Here is a 19,293-nt window from a genome sequence, read left to right on the forward strand (position 1 = left end):
TCTGGAATGAATTTTAGGCCTCTACGTCCATCCCATGGGGAATGGGAGCAGTAACAAAGGTGTTGCGTTTATATTTTTGTTGAGTGTAAAACCTACAGGACACCGGCCCTCGAGGCCTGGAATTGCCCACCTCTGTGTTAGAGTCTACAGAAAAGTGTCATTGCCTGGATCTGATATCTTATGAGGACGTCTAACAAAAAATAGCTTGAGCTTGAAAACATTTATAACAGAAATCCAAAATTACTAAATGAGACTTTGAAATAATCAAACGAGGAGGGCCAAGGTCTAGTGTTTGTGTGGCCTGACACTCAGATTTGATGACTTGATGTTTTCCCTATAAGTCCACCATCTTAAAAGCAGTAAATTAAGGTGTTCTCTTAGGCACCATGATAAATGTAGACCTCAAACTAGCAGCAGTTCTCCAATCATGCCTCTAACCAGCTATTAGAGCTAATCATCAAACTTGTGAAGGGGCTTTGAAGTGAGAAAGCAGGCCTTAATATCCAATACAGGACAGAGTGTTTCAGTATTTTTGGAAGGAGAGACTGAATTTATCAAATGTGCTCTTTTACAGCCTAATCTGCACAATCACGCCCTGCCTCGAACACACTCGTCCTCTTCTCTGCCTGGTGAGTTTCACATGTTTTCTGATTAACTGAATTCATCCATTAAATGGCAAACTGGATGATTTGATGCTATTTAAGAAGAAAAAAATGGTAGGAATCTGAAAGTGAATCAGCCTCTAATTCTAAAAGTACCATCGAGTGTGTGTGTGTGTGTGTGTCTGAGATGCATGTGAGACTAACTTGCATTTTTTTTTGCCTGTGCATGATCATTTGTGAAAGAGCATCGACTCATGCATGTTTGTGTCTCGTCTTAGACTGCAGTGTGGCTAAACCGAGTGTAGGGGTACGTGGCTTGCCCCCATGTCCCAATGGAGAGGTCTCCAGTGCAGACATTACTTCACCTGTGCGACCTCTAATACGCTCACAGTCTTTCCACAACGCCCCAGGTAAATGGCTCTCCGCCCCTCCCTCTGGTCCCTGAGCGAAGAGGCCGAGCATTGTTTACTGTTTCAGCACACTGAAAAATTGTTACAGTCCTTTGGCATAGAATAAGTCAAAGCAAAGCTCGGCTACCTCGTAAACCTCCTCCCCTCCTCAGGGCCTGTTCTTGGTATTGTTCAGACATTCGCATGGCGCCATCCGCCATCACTACACCTCAAAGCCTTCGTCTGTCTCTGCTTTGCAGCAAGGCCTCCTGGGTAATTACCTCACCTGAAGGGCGCTTTCTAGCTTTTAGGGAGCTGTGAATGCTGTCACTGTAAAGCATGAGTGTTCTCCACTCCGGTGATAGTCAGCAACATCTGCTTGCCAGAACAAACTCCTGCTGAATTTCCCTGTCAGAGACTCTCTCTCGAAAGGAGAGCCATTTAAAGTGCGCACATCCTTCACGTGCAACCGCATTGCCATCTGTACATCCTCATTCCCTCTTCTCCCGTGTTCCTTCTCTGCTTGACGTCTGGTGCATGGTTGCTTTTGTAATGCTTCTTGGCCACATTACAGAGTGTTGCCTAACCTGTTTCCGTCAGCTTGGAAAAAGTACAGGCTGGTTTGCATCATCAGCAACTGGAGGTGTGGTTTATAACTGTGGAGCCATTGTTGAGGTAGATGGCCAATCAATGGATGGGGCTGGGTATTGGCGTCCTAAGCTATTCCCCAAGGAGTGATGTAAAAATCTTGACTTCTTTAATCTGACAATTAGACCCACAGTCTTGTATACATACACACACGTGCATCCCATTTAAACTCCTCTAAAATGTTGACATGAAAGCCTCACTTGCTCCATTGACGCTAAATCCCTCAGGGCCATGTAAGCCTGGTGTGCAACTGCTCCAGCAATCAGATGCAATTATGGTCCGATGCTGCTTTAAACAAAACATCTTTGTTCACCATGGAAGCTCATTATTTAAAAGGACGGGAAACATTTACTCTATGCTCCTCATGGTGATTATATTGGCAGGCGGGGAGAGGGAAGATTCAGACTGACAAAACGAGGAGAGGAAAGAAACGATATGATCGAACCTAACTCACTGGGTTGAGCACAAACAAGATCAATGCCCCTAATTTTAATATATTTTACATGGTACAACAACAGAAAAGGTTTTCTAATCTAGTCTAAGGTCATTTACTTTATATGTTGAATTAAGCTCCGCTTGTCTCTTTGTGTTCTAGGTTCTCCTCTTCATAATCAGCACCATCACCGCCCTACATCTCTCCTGCCTAATCACCAGCAATACCACTTGCCCTTTATGAACCACACCCACTTTCCATTCCCATATCCAGGGTCTCCTGGTTCACCCAAGCCAGCCGGGATCCATCCTCCCCTCACACGTGTAGCCAGTAACCCCACCTTCCCCTCTGTTCCCTCCCCAACCCCAAACTCGCCGAGTCCTGTGAGTGAGACCCCAAGTCCTGTCAACACGGAATTTGTTAACATATCCCCTCCTGCCCTTCAAACTCCCACCATGTGGCCCCCCCACTCGCAGCCCCTTTTTTCCTTAGCCAATGTAATTTCCATGGCAATGAGCATGGCTCAGTCTTTTATCCCTCCTGCAGGCCTTCCCACCCAAGGGCTGCCCTCATATCCAAGCTTTCTCCCCCACCTACACAGTCATATGGCTCCACAGCCAGGTTACCCCTCTGTCTACCCTCAACCTTACCAGACTTCACCAGTAGAGGCCTCTTACCCTGCAGGGGGGATCCCAGTGCAGAACAATGTCTACTACAGCCCCGAGCATATGCCTCAAATGGATGGAGCTAATTTAACTCACAGCAATCCTCCACAGTGGCCCCATCCTGCCCCCCCACCATCCATGGCTTCCACTCCTCCTCCACCTCCTCCTGCACAGCAGGTTGGACTCACCGGTTCCCCCAGCCGGACCCAGGAAAGGAGTCACATGCCCCCAACCTCAGCCCAAGCTCCAGCTCCAGCTAAACCCAGACCAGAGGTCTCCAGTTCGAATTCAAGTTCAAGCTCATCAGATCTTTCACCATCACCCCCAGAGAGCCCAGAAAACACTGTGAGTTATTTTAGTTCTGATTCTTCTAAAGCAATTTTTAATATAGGAGTGATTAGCTCATTAATCTTTATCAATAATTCTCATTAGTCATTTTTATATTATAGTTCTCAACACTTTATATGACTGCAATTTCTTCCTCACTGCATGGAGCTAATTAGAATAATTGAATGTAAATTAGCATGTAGACGGGGACTTCCATCACACTGCCCTGATTTATTGGTTGAATTTTAAAATGGCATTTAATGAGTATCAGTCGTGTGCTAATAATATTTGTTCCCTCTGTTTAGTTATCATCTTTCAACAGCCGGTTGCACCCTGCTGTGCCAGCGAAGAATACAAGTACCCCCAAACCAAAAGCTTCTTCCCCCAAATCTGGTAAGAAATTATTTGCGTGTTCTCATGTTTTTCAAGCAGGTCTCTGCATCACTAAAAGGCCATAGCAGTGATGTTCAGCTTTGAAATAACTGGAGATCATTAAGTACTTCATAAACAAACAATAATGTGATTAGCAACTGCACAAGCATAGACACCAACCTCATATAACCGATGCAGTTTTGTGTCATAGTTGCACTGGTTAACTACTAAAGAGTTCTTCTCCGGGGTACATAGTTTTATTTATTGAACGGGAAGATAGCAAGCTGTTATCCCATGATTGATTTAGAAGTATTACAAAAGACTAAAGTAAGTGTGATTCTGGGTTTGAAGTGGTTTTGAAAAGCGGTTCTCATATTCTGGCTAGAAGTTGCTCTCTGTTACCAGTTATAGTCCTACATCGCAAACCCTCATGCTAACTGTAACATAAACTTTAACCATAAAACCAACTCCTACCTTTCCTATCAGAAAGTTCTCACAAGATTTCCTAAGTACTACTCTAATACTCTAAGTAGTACTCTAAATCTCAACATGCTTTTATTAATATTTTTATATTTTTTGTCTTTGAGTGTTTGAGTGTTTAATCACTCACATTTATGGATGAGCAGTTTTGGAGAAAACTGCAATACAAAGTCTGCTTTTTCTGCAGAGCTATGCTTAGATAAGCACTTATCCAGAGAGTGTATCCTTGGAATTTTTCTTCTTTTCAAACACTGACTTTATGATTTCCTGCTTGTGACATGTTTATTGTACATGTGTGAATTGCAGCAAAACTCCCCAAGCAGACACTGCTCTAACATGATGAATGTTACTAGCCAGAGGCTCAGAGTGCTAGAAAATAGCCTATTGTATGATATTTATGTGTGCGTCCCAAACACGCACATGCACCTTTAGCCATCCATTTTGTTGTAATGGCTCAAAATACGTGATGGACCATTTGCTTTTTGAGTTTTTTCCTTCTGCAATCCTAGTTCCTTCTGTCTCTGCTGACATTATCACTTATTACTGGTGCCTCAGAGCTATTGCGTAAGCGCAAGTCTGGATTTAATGTTCCATTCAATATGAACACAAACGTAGGTGTTATTGCGGCCCGGCCCACTGACAAAGGCCAATCAGCGAGCAGCTGTGCCCATTAAAGGCTCTCCTCCCATGTCCACACCTGACAGTATTTATACCCTCCTCAGAAGCCCATATTCAACAGAGTCCCTCTGTTTTAGTGGGCACAGACCCAGACTCGTTCTGCATTTACTGTAAGGAGGACACTCAGTGGGCAAATCGAAGCACTGCAGGCCTTTTAAAACCCTAAATTGCCTCCAGATGTGAGCACATGCAGTCACACTTGGGCTACATTCCATCTCGTCCTCTACACCCACCAATCCGTGACGATTGTAAATCCCTGCGGAGTCACTTGTGGTTGTTGAAGGGTCTCTTAATTAAGTAGTCGGGTAGAAGTAGAATAGCAAGCTTGCCTCTCTCTGACAGAAACGGGAACTTCCAGTTAGCATCTGCAGTGATTTATCCCACTGCCAGATGGATGTGCTAAGATAACGTCCATGAGTTTTTACGCATCTGTTCGGTTCATTCTTTTTTTTTTCCTCTTGTTTTTTGTTTTTTATTACCCTTTAAAATAATTTTTACCTTTCCAAAAGCATGTATAAAATGAAACAATCACACTCAAACTGATATCTTTAAGTGTGTAGCATTTTCTCCTTATATCCCGGGAGTAGCCGGGAACCGATCTACCGACCTTCCGATTAATACACAACTCTACCTCATGCTCCACTGGCGCAGACTTCCATGTTGGAGAGCCTACATTTAAAGCTAGCTGGTTTTAAACATCCCTTAATGTGGCGAGGCCTCTATTCAAACATGCAAGCAGAGTAAAAGTGTGTAAGGAGACCATGTAAGCAAACAATGCTGGTTTAAACAGTGCTGTTAGCATTCAGGAGTCACAAAGCACACTGGAGAACACACTCTAACAAATTACAAACATTAAAAAAAGAGAATAAAAGAGGATGGGAAATAAAGGAATATAAATTTAGTAGAACAATGCAAAAATGACCCTTTTCCTTAAAGTTAAACACATTAAAACAAGTGGCATGAGCAGTACAAAAATGTAAAGTGTTAAACTGTACAGTGTAAAAAAGCTTATCTGTCATAAAACATGTTTGGGAAATGCCGGGTAAACAAATTAGCTGACTTTTAAATGAGTCCTGGGTTGTGTTTGATTGTGACTATCCATCATAGCTATATATCATCATATCAGCTGTCACTGCTATAATTTCAGACTCTTTAGAGGGAATTCACTTTAATGCTTAGAAATAACGCATGCTGAAAAAGCCTAATACACCTTTAGACCTGTTATTGTCTCAAGAAATATGTGACAAGCTTTTAATCAAACCCATGTGATTAGGTATGATTACAGAACAGTTGCTGCTGTTTAGTCTATGATTAGGTGTGATTGACAGCCTTTACATGTACGCATTTTCTTCCTCTACACTGCAGAAGTTCAGTCTGCATCAGTGACTGTTGGACGATTCCAGGTGACGCCCAGCATGGACATCCCTTTGCCTGATGCGCCTGCACCTGCAGCCCCCAAGCCCGCAGAGAACGGCAGCAGCCAGTCGGAGAGCAGCACAGAGGAGCAGGGTGAGTCTGAGGCGAGCCTGGCCACCTCCTTCACAATGACCCCTCCTCACCCACAACCCCGCAAAGGTTCTTCGGGAGTCCAACAGGAGGCTGACGGGCAGGCTGGATGGGCAGTGAGCCAGGAGCAGCAGCAGCAGGAAGAGGAAGATGAAGATGAGGAAGAGGTTATCGGGGAACAGCCAAGGGGGAGGAGGAGAAGCCGTCGAAGGGCATACAGCCTGAGCCTGTTGGGAACGTCTGCAGACAGCGGGCTCTCTGTGACGGCTGCTGATACAGAGGGGAGGCTGTGGGACGGAGCAGCGGACAGTCCACAGTACACCAATGCCCTTCACAATTTATGGATGATGACTTATAACCGCAGTGCTCCCTACCTAAGCAGTGATGACTCAGACAGTGAAGATGAGGACATGCTGGAAGAGCTTCAGGAGCTCAGAGAGAAGTAAGTGACACCACTTAAGATAGTTAAAGTAACGTATAACAAAAAAAGCTTTTTCAGGAACATTTTAAACTGTTTGCTTAGACGAGCTACATTATGAGCGTTCATATCTGGCATTCGTTTGAGAGCACTGAAAAAAAAATTGCATCCGTTTTGATATAAAGAATAACGAGGAAATGTCGAGATTTGCCAGACAAGAGAACAGACTTATTGTCTTTACTGTAAACAGATTGTGTTTAGATAAACCCCCCACTCTCCCAAAGTCATGTTCAAATTCAGTACATAACTTAATCAAAGACCTAAATTAAAACTCTGATTGAGTGAGTCTTTAAATGTGCTTCTTTTTGTCCTTTATCAGACATCTGGCAGAAGTTCTGGCCCTGCAGGCTGCCCAGAAAAGAGAAATTGAAGAACTATATAAGAAGATGGGAAAGGTCCCCCCTCCGGGCATCGTCTCTCCTGCTGCTATGTTGTCCAGCCGACAGCGCCGCCTCTCCAAAGGAAACGGTTTTCCTTCGTCTCGCAGGAACAGCCTTCAGCGACTGGAGATGTTACCGCTTCAAGGTAACAAAGAATATTCCCTTCTTTATTTATTATCATGTAAATATGCAACAGCTTCGAGTCTGAATGAGTTTTATAAGTCATGTACTGCTTTCCAAGGTATCATTAGGAGAAACTCTCTTGGAGGCAGCAGCAGTGGCTCGCAGGACAAACCTTTTAAAGGCGTCACTTTTGCCACAGACCTAAGTAGAATGGTGAGTCAGCACTTCCTTAACAAGCTTTTGATTATATGACAAATGAAACAAGGTGCAGGTATAAACAAGTTAAATTTAGCGATTGTTTGCACATTAATTAACATAAACACACAGGTGTAGCCATAAAAACGAATTCATGCCTTTATTTTAATGCCGTTTTTAAAACGCCATTAAATTCAAATTAAGAAAAAACTTCCAATTGAGATTCACATAAAAAATGTTTTTCCTCTGATGTCTCCTCAACATGAGAGTGAGCTGAAATGTAAACATGGTCCTCCAGTTGTTTGTTAATGTGAAAACAAGACAGCAAAAATATTATTGTTGATCCAATTTAGATTGTCCCAAGTCTAAACCAATAAAGCCTGAACCACCAAGAGTAATCGTTAGTCTCGTTGTCTTGACTCATTGGCCTCATATTTGTCACTAAACTTAAAAAAGCATCTTTCCATTAAATCCCTGGATCTAAAATATAGTCTGTATGCAAAAGATGGCCAAAGCTTCTGGGTCTGGAAAGTAAGGCCAATACTGAAGAGCCTTGAACTTGCATTATTTTTAATGGCCAGCAGGGGGCAACTCCTCCAGTTGCCTTCCCTTGATGTCTGACATCATGAAACACTCAATTACAAGTTTTGTGTCTTATTCAGTACAATATGATGTTCATTTTGTAAATTATAATACCACCCAGAGTCAGAATAGAGGATAAACCTGAGTTACATCCATTAGTCGTTAGCCTACCAGTGTGCAGCGTCCATCGGTTTCTCAGATGGTTTTGAAAGCCAGCTTCCAAACGGAGCCTTCACTTGCTAATAGGTCATGACTGCAAAAACACTTAGCTTGAGGCTTCAATTACTAATGGGTGATGTCACAATTGCCACATGCATCTTTTATATGCAGTGTTTAGCTTAAACTGTTACATCCATTAAGTCAGCTAATGTGTTTTATCATCCAACTGTTACTGCTAACTGTTTCAACGCCTATAAAAACAGACTCAAAGACTTGGTCCAACAGATTGAGTTACATTTTCTGACCTGAATGTGTAGAGGAGGCCAAAATGTCAGGAGAGGTTTATACTCTGTAGACACCCTTTAACCATTGTCCTCCATACACAACAAAAAAAGCATTGTTCTAAATCGTATTCTTATATTTCACTTTTCTAGTAACAAACTCCAAGCCAAGCACGCCGTTATCTGGACTACCTCATCTGAAGTGTGACTGCAGTGGTCAAACCTGTCCTGTAGGAGGATCGCTTTAACCCTGGCACACCTATCTGCAAACTGCTCCCTGTCCGCCCATGGCCACTTACCTCAAATGTATAGAAACTCATCACCAGTGGAGCTGGATTTACACAGGAAGTGTAACCTCCAGATTTCAGCCCATTATCTCGACCTGGTGAACTTGTTGCAGCTGAAGCACAGAATAGCAGCCAAGTGACACGTTCGTGTCTGCTCTTTGTAAATAAACTGTCAGATCCCAACGGTTCGGACGTAACCACCTTCATTCCAGGCTGCCGCAGTGCTCTGCACAGTGTCACATCACGACATTATTTTTATCTTTTTGCCTGAACGCAGTCAAGCGGCGGTATGCCGTGCCGCAGCTGCCGAGTTGCAGCACTTTACCACGATTTTGACGCAGAACGACAACAGTTGCTGTTTTCCTGCTTGTCTGACTCGCTGCTGTTAACCTAGTCTGGAGCACAGAAATGTGAACAGTGAGACTGACACACACACACACACACACACACACACACACACACACACACACACACACACACACACTGACAGCTATTACACACCTCACTCGCTGTAGTTTGGTAAAGATGTCTCAGCAGCTGCACAGTGAACATACTTTTTTTTTTTTTTTTTTTTTTTTTTTGCTAGAACTGTGATCAATGCCTTCCAGGGGCTTCATTCAGTTATTTGTTGTAGTCTTTATCTGGCTTCCTTTAGTGATTTGGACACCTATGTTTTCTCTAGACTCAGCTTGAAGTCGTTTGACCGCAATTTTCAGATGTAGTGAAGGTGATTTTTTTTTTTCTCCATTGGACAGCTGTGTAGTAAGATATCGTGTCCCAACAGGTGAGAAATGTTGTACGATTCTTCAGCAAAAGGCAAATTTAGTTTTAAACACATGGGCAGAAGTTCAGTTAAATGGTGCACAAGTGTAAAAATGTTACGCATCACTTTCAAAATCTGGTAGCTGGTTTTAAAAAAGGGGGGAAAGGATGGTGAGAAAATCCACCTAGACTTTATACTACTGAATTCCTGTTAACTGTACATGTGTATATAACGGAATTCATTTATAGCTCATGTTTACAATTTAGGAGCAAATTAAATACTTCATCTATCTTAATCCTTTCTCAAACAAAAGTCTGATTGTTGCTTATTCCAGAGATCAAGCACATTGTGCACTTTAAGTCCACTTGTAGTTCTCAGTCATTTAACACAGTTGTGTGTAAAACTATTCACTCAAGCGAGAGCTAACGAGTTTTCCTGTCATTTTTCCCCCCATAGATGATAATCTCCCGTTTCATGTTTGATCACAGACGTGATGATCTACCCACCCATGGTTTTAAACAATGTCTATTTTTGTGGGGTGTAGAGGAATCAGTCAAAGCTGTGAATCTGTAGCTGTTGCCTTAAAATATTCCCATCACACTGAATTTCTTGGCACCTAAACTCCCAAATCTTAATATATTCAAGGAAATAAAGTTTCTAGTTCAGATTTATTTGAATGTAAATATATAATTGTATTGCTTCCTGAAGCTACTGTCCTGCCATGCTGAATCTGTGCCTTTCCCTAACAATGTCTTATTTGCTCTTGAGATTTGGTGGCTAGATCCAATTCCATATATTAAATTTTGATGAAAATAAATGCGATCCTAAGTATTACGGTGTCTTGTGTCATGTTTACTGCTTTCTGTCTCGTTCTTAAATAAATGGTAATACAGAGACATAGCTGTTAAGCAATCTAATACATGAGGCTTTTATTTCATAAATCAAAACTTTATTAGCATAAATAATGTTATTTTTGCAGTGTCACTGGCATTCTCTATTGTTGAAGGCCACTGTAGATTTTTAAGTCATTAGCTGACTGATATTTTTTTATATTCCCTTTATTTTAATCATTGCTGGAAACATCAGATAAAGGGTGCCGATTGTGCTACAGTGTAGCTTCTAAGGTCATGATCAAGTCAGCGGATTGGTCCTTACCACTGACAGGAAACTTCTTCAAAACTACACCGCACTTAGTTTTAAGTCAGCCACACAATTGCCTTCAAATCAAGACCAAGTCCAGCTGTCTCAACATTACAAAAAAGAACACAGCAGCCATGGAATATGATCAGTGGCATCATGAGTCCTCCTCCTCGTTAAGTGCAGGACAGAAATAAAGTCCAACAACAAGCAGATGACACTTAAATCTCAGTTGGCACCGGTTTTTGGTCCCTGCATTCTCACACGCTTGGCCTCCTCATCGATCTCATCCATGATCCGCTCCTGGGAGACTGAGTAAAATGTGTAGCCGTCTAATTTGGAAGCAAGTGGTTAAGAGAAATATTTGAAAGCATGAAAACAAAACAAATTTACCGAAAAAACTAAGTACATCCCATGATTAAATAAGATAACTTCATTGTCCTATTGGATGACCCAATTCTGAAGGAGAATTACCTGTTGGGACAGATGGCCTCAGATTTGACACTAGAATACTTATACAGGGGAGTTCATGATAAACTCAATGATTGCAAGGTGTCCGGATCCTATGGTTGCAAAACAAGTCCAAATCATCACACCTCCACTGTGCTTGACAGCAAGGTGTTTGTACTCATATGCTGTGCATTACGGTCAATCCACGTTGGTCTCGTCTGTCCAAGGGACATTGTTCAAGAAGTCATATGGTTTGTTCAGAAGCAACTTTGCAAACTTATCAAGTGCATTTGATTAGCAGCACCTGGCTGCTACTGACGCGCTTAACTGCCATAAGAGTGGATGAAATTTTCAGATTTCGACATCTGTCATTCAAAATGCCAGTGATGCGTTCAGGAAACACGTTTATCCCAAAACACAAGAGGAAATATCATTGCTTTCAGTTAATGGATTTCATTGATCAACAGAATAATAAATTCCTTCAAACGAGGTGCTCCGGGGGCCAGTTTTCGCTGCCAGTTTCAGGGTTGGTTAAATTACCAACCCTGAAACTCTTAATGAGTTCTCTTTTAAACGCAACAACACTGATGTTTACCTTTGGCAGTACACTTAAATCGTTTTACACCTACCTGAGCTAGCTGTCACGTTAGCATTCAATGAAACTGACAGCTATTACTCTAACTTAAGTAAGCCGATACATTTGCGTCTGTCTTAATACTTGGTAAACGAGCTTAACCTAACTCCTAAACAGAGGACACAGCTTAACGTTAGCATGCTACGCTAACGTTACATAGTTCACCTTGCGTTGACGTTTGACAAGGATACAAATTCCCAACACGAGCGCACCGATAGCGAGTCCCGTCACCACGTTTCGTGTCCGCAGCTTCGACGTTCTCCTCTTCCACTGTTCCAGTTCCACCTGTCTGATAAAATGCATTTGATCTTGAGAAAGACCCTCTTTGGTTGGGTCTATCCTGGCTGCGTATGGAGAGTTGGATTTCTGAGGCGGCGTTTTGTCGGCCATATCTGCACTTCGTGAGGTTAGCACGGCGCTTTCACGATTGTTACACGCGCCGCTGCGTTCTAAACACTCTGCTCTGTCAAAGCGCGCTGCGTGTGTCCTATCCGGGTGTTATCAGATCTGCGCTGAGAGGAACCGCCAAGAAAACAACGTGTGCAACTTACAAATGAGTCGCAGAGGTAGTTTTTGGTTCCTGTTAGAAGACGGTCCTACGGGGGAAACATGCGGGAATAGCGCCATCTTTTGGAAAATATAAGACGCAGGTTATTTATTTATGGGTGTCTAGTTTTGAAAAAGTAAATAAACTTAAGAGTAGTCTGTCACATAAATGTAGCTGTCTGTCGTGCTCAGAGTAAGTTACTGAAGTTAAAATGGCGAAAAGATTATTTTTTTCTCCAAGTAAAAGTAACGCAGCAGGTGTAAAATTCAGGAAGGCCTCTTTTGACCTACTGACTGATTTTCTTGTAAATCTGGACAAAAGAAACAAAGATAACCTCCTGAGTTCAACGAAATATTGCGGGAATTTCAAAAATAAGAGAGTCATTGGTGAGTATTGCTCCGTTTTATTATTTTGTAGAAAACATTTGTTTGTCTTTTATTCGTAACGGTAATTTAAAAAAAAATATCGCAAGATTTTCAGCTGGAATCACGTGAATAACCGTTTTTCTTTCCGTTATTGCTAACTGAAATTTATCAATGAGCCAAGTAGAACTTGTTTTATTATTATGTATTTCTTTGTTTTTATTTGGATTTTTTAAACCTTCCTCCAGATGTCTGAGATTTTATTTTTATTTTTATTTTTTTACTTTTAGATGTGGTTGTTTTGTGTTTGCCGTTTTTTGTAGATTTTTTTAATGCTCACTATTATAGAGTTTTATTTGTTTGTTTTGTTTCTTAACATGCCTCACATATTGTTCTTTTATATTTTTTGTATGTTGTTTTCTCCTTTCCTTTTTCATTACTTTAGTTTTTGTTATTTTATTTGTAAGTCGTTTTTCTTGTTGTTGTTGTTTTGTAATGGTGGGGGAAGTTCAGAATCTGACATTATCAGATCTGCTTTGAGAGGATATAGTACACAAATGTGGGGTATATGAAGTATGCTATGTACTTCATATATCCCAAATTTGAGAATTTTCAGTGATTAAAAACCACCAGGTCATTACATACCCTATAAAATAACTTAAGTGAAATCATATAACAAAATAAAACATAATAAGCCAGAACAAGTGAGTTCAATAAGAAATAATAAAATATGATAATTATAATAAATAAAGAAAATAACTCAAACAACTCAAATGTTAAAAATCAAATTAAGTTAAAATCTTAATACATTGAAATAATGTGACAAGAAAGAACATTTTAATTAAATGCTATTTTTGAAGCTGGGAAAAAAAAGTTTTAAAAAAAGTTCAGTAAATTCAATAAAGCAGGGGTTTCAAACTCCAGGCCTCAAGTGCCAGTGTGCTGCAGGTTTTAGATCTCACCCTGGGTCAACACACCTGAATCAAATGATTAGTTCATTACCAGGTCTCTGGAGAACTTCAAGACATGTTGAGGAGGTAATTTAGTCGTTTAAATCAGCTGTGTTGGATCAAGGACACATCTAAAACCTCCAAGACACCGGCACATAAGGCCTGGAGTTGGACACCCCTGCAATGAAGCAAAATAAAACAGAAAAAAAATGCTTACTAAAGTCATTTAAAAGAAAAGGCACAGCAGAAGTATTATACCATGAAATATACTGCTAGCATAAGAGAGAACAGCTGGCTCTCTGCTAGACAGATGTGTTGTAAAGAGCCACAATACAAACACAACACTTTGTGAGGCCAACTGTCTTTTTATAGTCTTGTAAATGCCCAATAAACAAGTGCTAAAGCAAACTGAGGCTGGCTTCAATGACAAACTTGTCCAAACTGTCAAAAACTAAACTAAAATCATTATGTATGTTTGGATTACTTTTATTTAGTATTCTAAGTAAAACATCTTTGGTTATGAAAAATTAATTAATTTATTAATTAAACTAAATCAGGTTTTTAACATGTTTTTACTCCTATAGCTGTTCATTTAGTTTTACTTAACTGTAGTGACCTTGTTCAGATAAAATAATGTTAAAAAATAGTCCAGATGAAAATAATGCAGACTTAAAGTAAAACTGCAGCATATCATCCATGGTAGATAACCTACTATAAACCACTACTGTGTACACACCAGACTTACAGCAGAGTGTCTTTTGTGTATTTCAAGCCTTTGGGGTGAAGTCTGTCTTTTGTCAGCAGGTAGTGACTAAGCTGTATAGGACTACCTCTGAATGGCCCACTAAGCCTCATTGCACCCTGTAATCACTCTGAAGTCTTTCATACATCTGGATCTGTGAACCCTGTCATTATGGAGGTCGATTCACAATATAAACTCCTTGAGGCAGCTGAGTTTACCAGCTAGGAGCATCTCCGCAGACAAATCCTGTGAGAGAGGATGAGGAGGAGCAATGGAAAACAGTGATAATAACTTTTAATGAATCCATATGCTTCCTTGTAGCCCACAAATCAGCTAAAATACCGTTTATATGGCTAGATTTATGGGAACAGCCTTGTGAGGAGTGCTTATCAGTGTTGGTTTCACCTGTTATTGTCAAATGTTGCAGAGATGAGAGCCTAAATGTAAAGTCTCAAGGAGGCAAAGGGAAACTTAAAGCAAGCCATTTATTGAGTTGCTTTAAATTCAAAAGATGCAGTTCAAAAGGAAAACTGAAAACTAACCTGCTAAAACCTTAAATCTAAAAACACACTAAGGCTGGAAAGCAGGTAGAGAAATGTGAGCAGACACTCTGACTGTATATACACAGGCAGGCAATTTGGAAAGGTAGAGACAGCTGGGGAGAAAGACACAGCTGAATTAAATCACAGAGTACAAGAAAAGGGGATGTTAAATTAAAACAGAAGGTGGGATGGCTTAATAGCATAAAACACAAATATATAATACACAGAGGATGCAGAGAAGTTAATAATAACTTCCAAATTATATTTTTAAAATGATGAAATGCAAGGTTTGAAACAGAGATACAAAAAATGGACAGTTTATTTCTAAAACTTGTCATGTTTGAGTCATAATACCTCAAATACCTTTACATGTACATGTAATGAATGTGGAAATTGTACTTTTTTTTTCTTAAGAAAGCTTAGCTTGTTGTGTGAATGAACTGTCCATAATTTTAAGACTAAAGGAAATGGAAACATTTGGAGATTTTTTTAAGGTTTATTTATCTCACGGGTTATGTAACTTGTAGTGGTCCAGCCCACGTGAAATCAAATTGGGCTCTATGTGGCCTATGAAGTAAAATGACCTTCAAACTATTCCCTTACTTATTCTATTTCTTATTCTATTTCTAAGAATAAGGACCCCACCCATCCTAAACTCATTTTGGACACTTCTATCCATAACCTTATTCTTTTGTTATCTATCCAGATCTAATGAACTTATGCAAGGGCTGGAATGTGGATTAAAGCTAGAACTATTTTCCACATCTTCAAACTGTATCTGCAAAAACTGGCACCCAAATGTGCATGATGCCAGGTTTATGCTGGTGCCAGCGTGACAGGATGTGAACATTGATGCTTCCCCCCTCAGCTGGATGCTTCTTTTACTCGTCTGATTTAGATCTGAGAAGAAAATAGTTCCTCTATGCAACTCCACACAGCCACAGACCATACAAAGGATAGTAATAATAATGTGTTAGTCCCCGTAGGGAAATTACTCCTCTGCATTTAACCCATTCACCCAGTGAGGCAGTGGGCAGCCACCAGTGCAGCGCCCGGGGAGCAGTGTGTAGGGACAGTACTTTGCTCAGGGGTACCTCAGCGTAGCTGTTCAGTGGATTCAAACCCCTAACCTTCCAATCATGGGGCAACCACTTTACCTACTGAGCTATCCCTGCCCCTTTTTCCTTTTCTTTTTTTTTCTTTTTTAAATAATAATAGACATAGCTTTGTAGGATTAAAAAAAGTGTGGCCAACCCAGAATTCCTCTAAACCTGCAAATTTAAATATCCATAACAATTTCTCCAGCTCCAAAAAGACTTTCAGTCCTATAGTTGTTTATGGGGAAAGAGCTCTGATCTCTGTAAATAACTTCCTGAGGACTTTATGGGCTAAACCACTAGGTAGACGTCTCTGCAGCTAAGATATCTTAAACTGGTGAACTCACATCAAACTAGTATAGATTTCTAAACACCACTACAGGTCAGAGGAAACATTGGTACATTTGAATTTGGGGTTAAGTGTCCCTTTAATAAACACATGACGTTGCTTCTAAATTATTTTGAATGTTTTATGTTTTGCTCTTGTGCCTTCCTCTCCTGTGTTACTCAGAGTACATCTTACTGATAACTAAAGAACTGAGACTGGATCCACTGGTTGGTTACCACGCTGTTGAATTACTTCAAAGGTATGATTGAGCAGCACATGTAACTTTCCCTGTTGGTTACACCCTGTGTATTACTGGTTTTAGTTAGCATACTGTCACTTATAATAATAATTATAATCATTATCTTTGCCAGGTTCATGGTCAAATACATTGAAGATTTCATAACCGCACCCACACCTAAAGGTGCAACTTCTAATCGTCCGAGAAGTTATGAGGATGTTGTTTATAACAAACTGAAGGACAAATTCCCGCTGATCATCTTCTCCTGTGTTCAGCTTGCGAACAAACTGTCTCTGCACAGTCATGCAAGTTCTGCCTTGCCAATGATTACTTATGTCAGTTACCCTGAGATCGCAAATAGAATAATCTTCCATAATTCTTCCACACCTTTTGCAGATGATTGACAACAATACTGCTGTACACTTTCTACACTCAGTCGACTGCACTGTATCCAAACAGGCTCTCCTGGAATCAGAGCTGATGGTCTTGAAAGGGCTTAAATTCAGACTAAATGTCCTCAACCCACTGACTTATGTGGAAATACTTCTGGAAGTTCTCGGTAAGGGTCCATGTATGCACAGAAAAGTTTATTACATATTATAAATATTAATGTCAGTGCTTTGAGATGATTACATAAACTCTTGTAGGACACAATGAGCCATCAGTCCCTATGAAGCATCTTTATCACTACTGCCACCATGTTCTCCAGTTTATCAGCCTGGAGAGGACTGCCATCTATGAAACCTTGTTAATGACAACCACTGAGCGTGTCAGCCCATCCAGGGAACAGAGGTATTAGATTTGGCTTTAAGAAAATATTTCTGATAGATGGTAGAATGGACATGCAGCTTTGGAGAACATTCAAAGGTCAGATGGTCCAATCACTTTTCTGTGACCTTGATGGGAAATGTCATGAGATCCATTAAAGATCTGAAGAATTCATAAGGACACAGGGAAAGAGAACCACAACGAACCTCAGAGAATCTGACTGCACTTGCATTAGCTGTTTAATAATGTGGTTTTTGATGTTAAGACAGCAATGTGCTGAAATCTGACTACAAAAGATTCATCCTATATAATTGGCCCTTTTCACTGTCCTTATAATACTGTTTTATACAGCTCATAATAGAGAAACTGTGAAAATATGACTTCATTACTGAAGTTATAAATTTAAATAAAAAGGAATAAATGGCCTATAAAGTGAAATGAAATGTTTGTTACCCTGAGATTACTTTCTCAGCCCATCAGCTCATATTTCCAGATCCAGTGTAATTCCTGCCTATATTAAGGCTTTCTCTGACTGAAGTTAAAAAAAATTAATCCCAATCATAAAGGTTGGCAATACAGCAGCAATTAAACTGAGGACATAACTGACTGAGTTAGCAAACTGAATTACAATAAACCTTAAATAGCTCATGATCTTGATTTAAAGACCTGTTTCCTTTTTTTTTAACCTTCTTCAAAACTTAGCAGGTTATGGCACAAAGTTGAACGTACAATTAAACAACATTTACATGATCTGCATTACTTACATCATTCATATTGATCCTTTGGTCTGATGATGTATTGCTGTGAATTATGGGACAGCTTTATCTTCTTTCCTTTCATAAAGCTTGGTCTGGTGTATTCTCTGCTGAAGGAGGTAATACAGGAAGCCCTGAAGCGCCATTCTTTAGTATTTAGAGAATTCGACCAGCTCTTTTTTTGGTTGTCACACAGATACTTCAGTGTCACTTCACTTAATTTAAAAACCTACAGCTTGTCAGGCCAACTAGTGTTCATAATAATTTAGGATGATGCGGTACAGTACACACTGGACAGGTCAGCAATCTGTTGCAGGGCTAACGCAGAGAAACAGCCAACCATCACGCTCACATTCACACCTACAGTCAATTTAAAAATACCCATTAACCTAACCCCATGTATGTGTTTGGACTGTGGAGGAAGCCAGAGTACTTGGAAAAACCCACACAGACACAGGGAGAACATGCAGACTCCACACAGAGGCCCCAGGCTGGATCTGAACCCTTCTTGTTCTCTTGCTTGCAAGTAAAAACATAAACAAAACCCCAACATTTTTTGCCATCCACCTCAAAATCTCAGGTTACTTTCTGAAAATTTCAATTGAGTTCAACTTAGTGATTTTCTCTCAAGTTTGAGTTATTTACCTGAAATTTTGAGACTATGTTTTCTAAACTGTGTAATCTATTTTTTTAAACAATGCTGGGAGTGAAAAAAAAATTGTAATTAATCAACTAAAGCTGAAAGACTTTTAATGCCACAACAGACTGATGTCAGTATAGAAAATTACCCATCCACTATTTTTGATTTTGTGTGATTTAATATGTCATCAATCATTTGTGAAAACCAGGGAACAATTTGTACCAGTGACTGAAGACTGCATGCTTCTGGGTGTTGGTGTCATCGCTGTGGCTGCATTCATCCTCAGAAAGTGGGAACAGGTAAAGTAAAATTTCTTTTTTTATATTACACCTGCAACAGAAATTGTTGTCACTGTAAAGGTTCAGATAACCTTTTTAAGTAACCTACTTGATTTCAATTAAATTAAATCTGAATCTAATCGAACTGTGTTTAACTGTAGGTAGTTGGAGAACTGAGCCACATCACAAGAATCTCAAAGAGAAGCATCACTGATTTTGCTCACGCGACTTTGGTGCACATTGTTGGCATCAGCTCCAGTGTCACTCCACTCTCATGACTGGCATGAGAAGAAAAAAATCTGTGTGCTGCAATAAAATGCCACCTAAACAAATAAAAAAATCCCTAAAGATTGGCGATGTTGCCAAAGTGTTAGAAAAACTGTTAACTGTTCATTCTGTGAAGCCAAATAAATAAAAAGAGATTAGAGCTGTGGAAATACGATTGATTTAGTTTCAAATACTGTTACAGCCTTACTA

The 19,293-nt window shown here is 40.2% G+C and overlaps 3 protein-coding genes across 6 annotated transcripts in view; 2 read left to right on the plus strand and 1 right to left on the minus strand.

Moving 5' to 3' along the window:
• Positions 1-10,179, plus strand: part of wnk4a (WNK lysine deficient protein kinase 4a) — a 50,450-nt gene extending 40,271 nt beyond the window's left edge. For 2 of the 3 annotated variants that reach the window (XM_026178188.1, XM_026178190.1), the window contains 8 exons: positions 575-629; positions 881-1,012; positions 2,235-3,082; positions 3,370-3,457; positions 5,960-6,542; positions 6,898-7,103; positions 7,200-7,294; positions 8,452-10,179. In XM_026178188.1, coding sequence (XP_026033973.1) covers positions 575-629; positions 881-1,012; positions 2,235-3,082; positions 3,370-3,457; positions 5,960-6,542; positions 6,898-7,103; positions 7,200-7,294; positions 8,452-8,454 — 2,010 coding nt within the window. In that variant the 3' untranslated portion in view covers positions 8,455-10,179. The remainder of the gene's footprint in view (positions 1-574; positions 630-880; positions 1,013-2,234; positions 3,083-3,369; positions 3,458-5,959; positions 6,543-6,897; positions 7,104-7,199; positions 7,295-8,451) is intronic. The other variant, XM_026178189.1, reaches the window with a different exon arrangement.
• Positions 10,180-10,262: 83 nt separating this feature from the next.
• On the minus strand, positions 10,263-12,114 carry coa3a (cytochrome C oxidase assembly factor 3a). Its single transcript, XM_026178197.1, has 2 exons — positions 11,761-12,114; positions 10,263-10,817 (listed from the first exon to the last, which is right to left on the minus strand). Exons 1-2 carry the CDS (start codon positions 11,957-11,959, stop codon positions 10,714-10,716), a joined length of 303 nt encoding a protein of 100 aa, XP_026033982.1. The 5' UTR covers positions 11,960-12,114; the 3' UTR covers positions 10,263-10,713.
• Positions 12,115-12,226: 112 nt separating this feature from the next.
• cntd1 (cyclin N-terminal domain containing 1) lies at positions 12,227-19,253 on the plus strand. 2 transcript variants are annotated; one of them, XM_026178194.1, is made up of 7 exons: positions 12,227-12,502; positions 16,321-16,396; positions 16,509-16,680; positions 16,772-16,934; positions 17,023-17,167; positions 18,747-18,837; positions 18,978-19,253. In XM_026178194.1, the coding sequence occupies exons 1-7, from the start codon at positions 12,328-12,330 to the stop codon at positions 19,092-19,094; spliced, it is 939 nt and encodes a 312-aa protein (XP_026033979.1). In that variant the 5' UTR covers positions 12,227-12,327; the 3' UTR covers positions 19,095-19,253. The 2 variants fall into 2 exon arrangements, with proteins under 2 accessions (XP_026033979.1, XP_026033980.1); XM_026178195.1 differs by having other exon boundaries at positions 16,509-16,710; positions 16,835-16,934; positions 18,978-19,249.
• Positions 19,254-19,293: the final 40 nt, after the last annotated feature.

The sequence above is a fragment of the Astatotilapia calliptera genome, chromosome 8, assembly GCF_900246225.1.
Source record: "Astatotilapia calliptera chromosome 8, fAstCal1.2, whole genome shotgun sequence".
In the NCBI taxonomy this organism is placed as follows: Eukaryota; Metazoa; Chordata; class Actinopteri; order Cichliformes; family Cichlidae; genus Astatotilapia; species Astatotilapia calliptera.

What these genes read in the sequence shown, in the direction of transcription:
- cntd1 (XM_026178194.1), top strand. Translation starts at nt 12,328, where the DNA reads ATGGCGAAAAGATTATTTTTTTCTCCAAGTAAAAGTAACGCAGCAGGT. An exon ending in GCTGTTGAATTACTTCAAAG is followed by an intron (nt 16,397 to 16,508) that starts GTATGATTGAGC and finishes TATCTTTGCCAG; the next exon opens with GTTCATGGTCAAATACATTG. An exon ending in AATACTTCTGGAAGTTCTCG is followed by an intron (nt 16,935 to 17,022) that starts GTAAGGGTCCAT and finishes AAACTCTTGTAG; the next exon opens with GACACAATGAGCCATCAGTC.
- coa3a (XM_026178197.1), bottom strand. Translation starts at nt 11,959, where the DNA reads ATGGCCGACAAAACGCCGCCTCAGAAATCCAACTCTCCATACGCAGCC. An exon ending in TGCGCTCGTGTTGGGAATTT is followed by an intron (nt 10,818 to 11,760) that starts GTATCCTTGTCA and finishes CTTCCAAATTAG; the next exon opens with ACGGCTACACATTTTACTCA.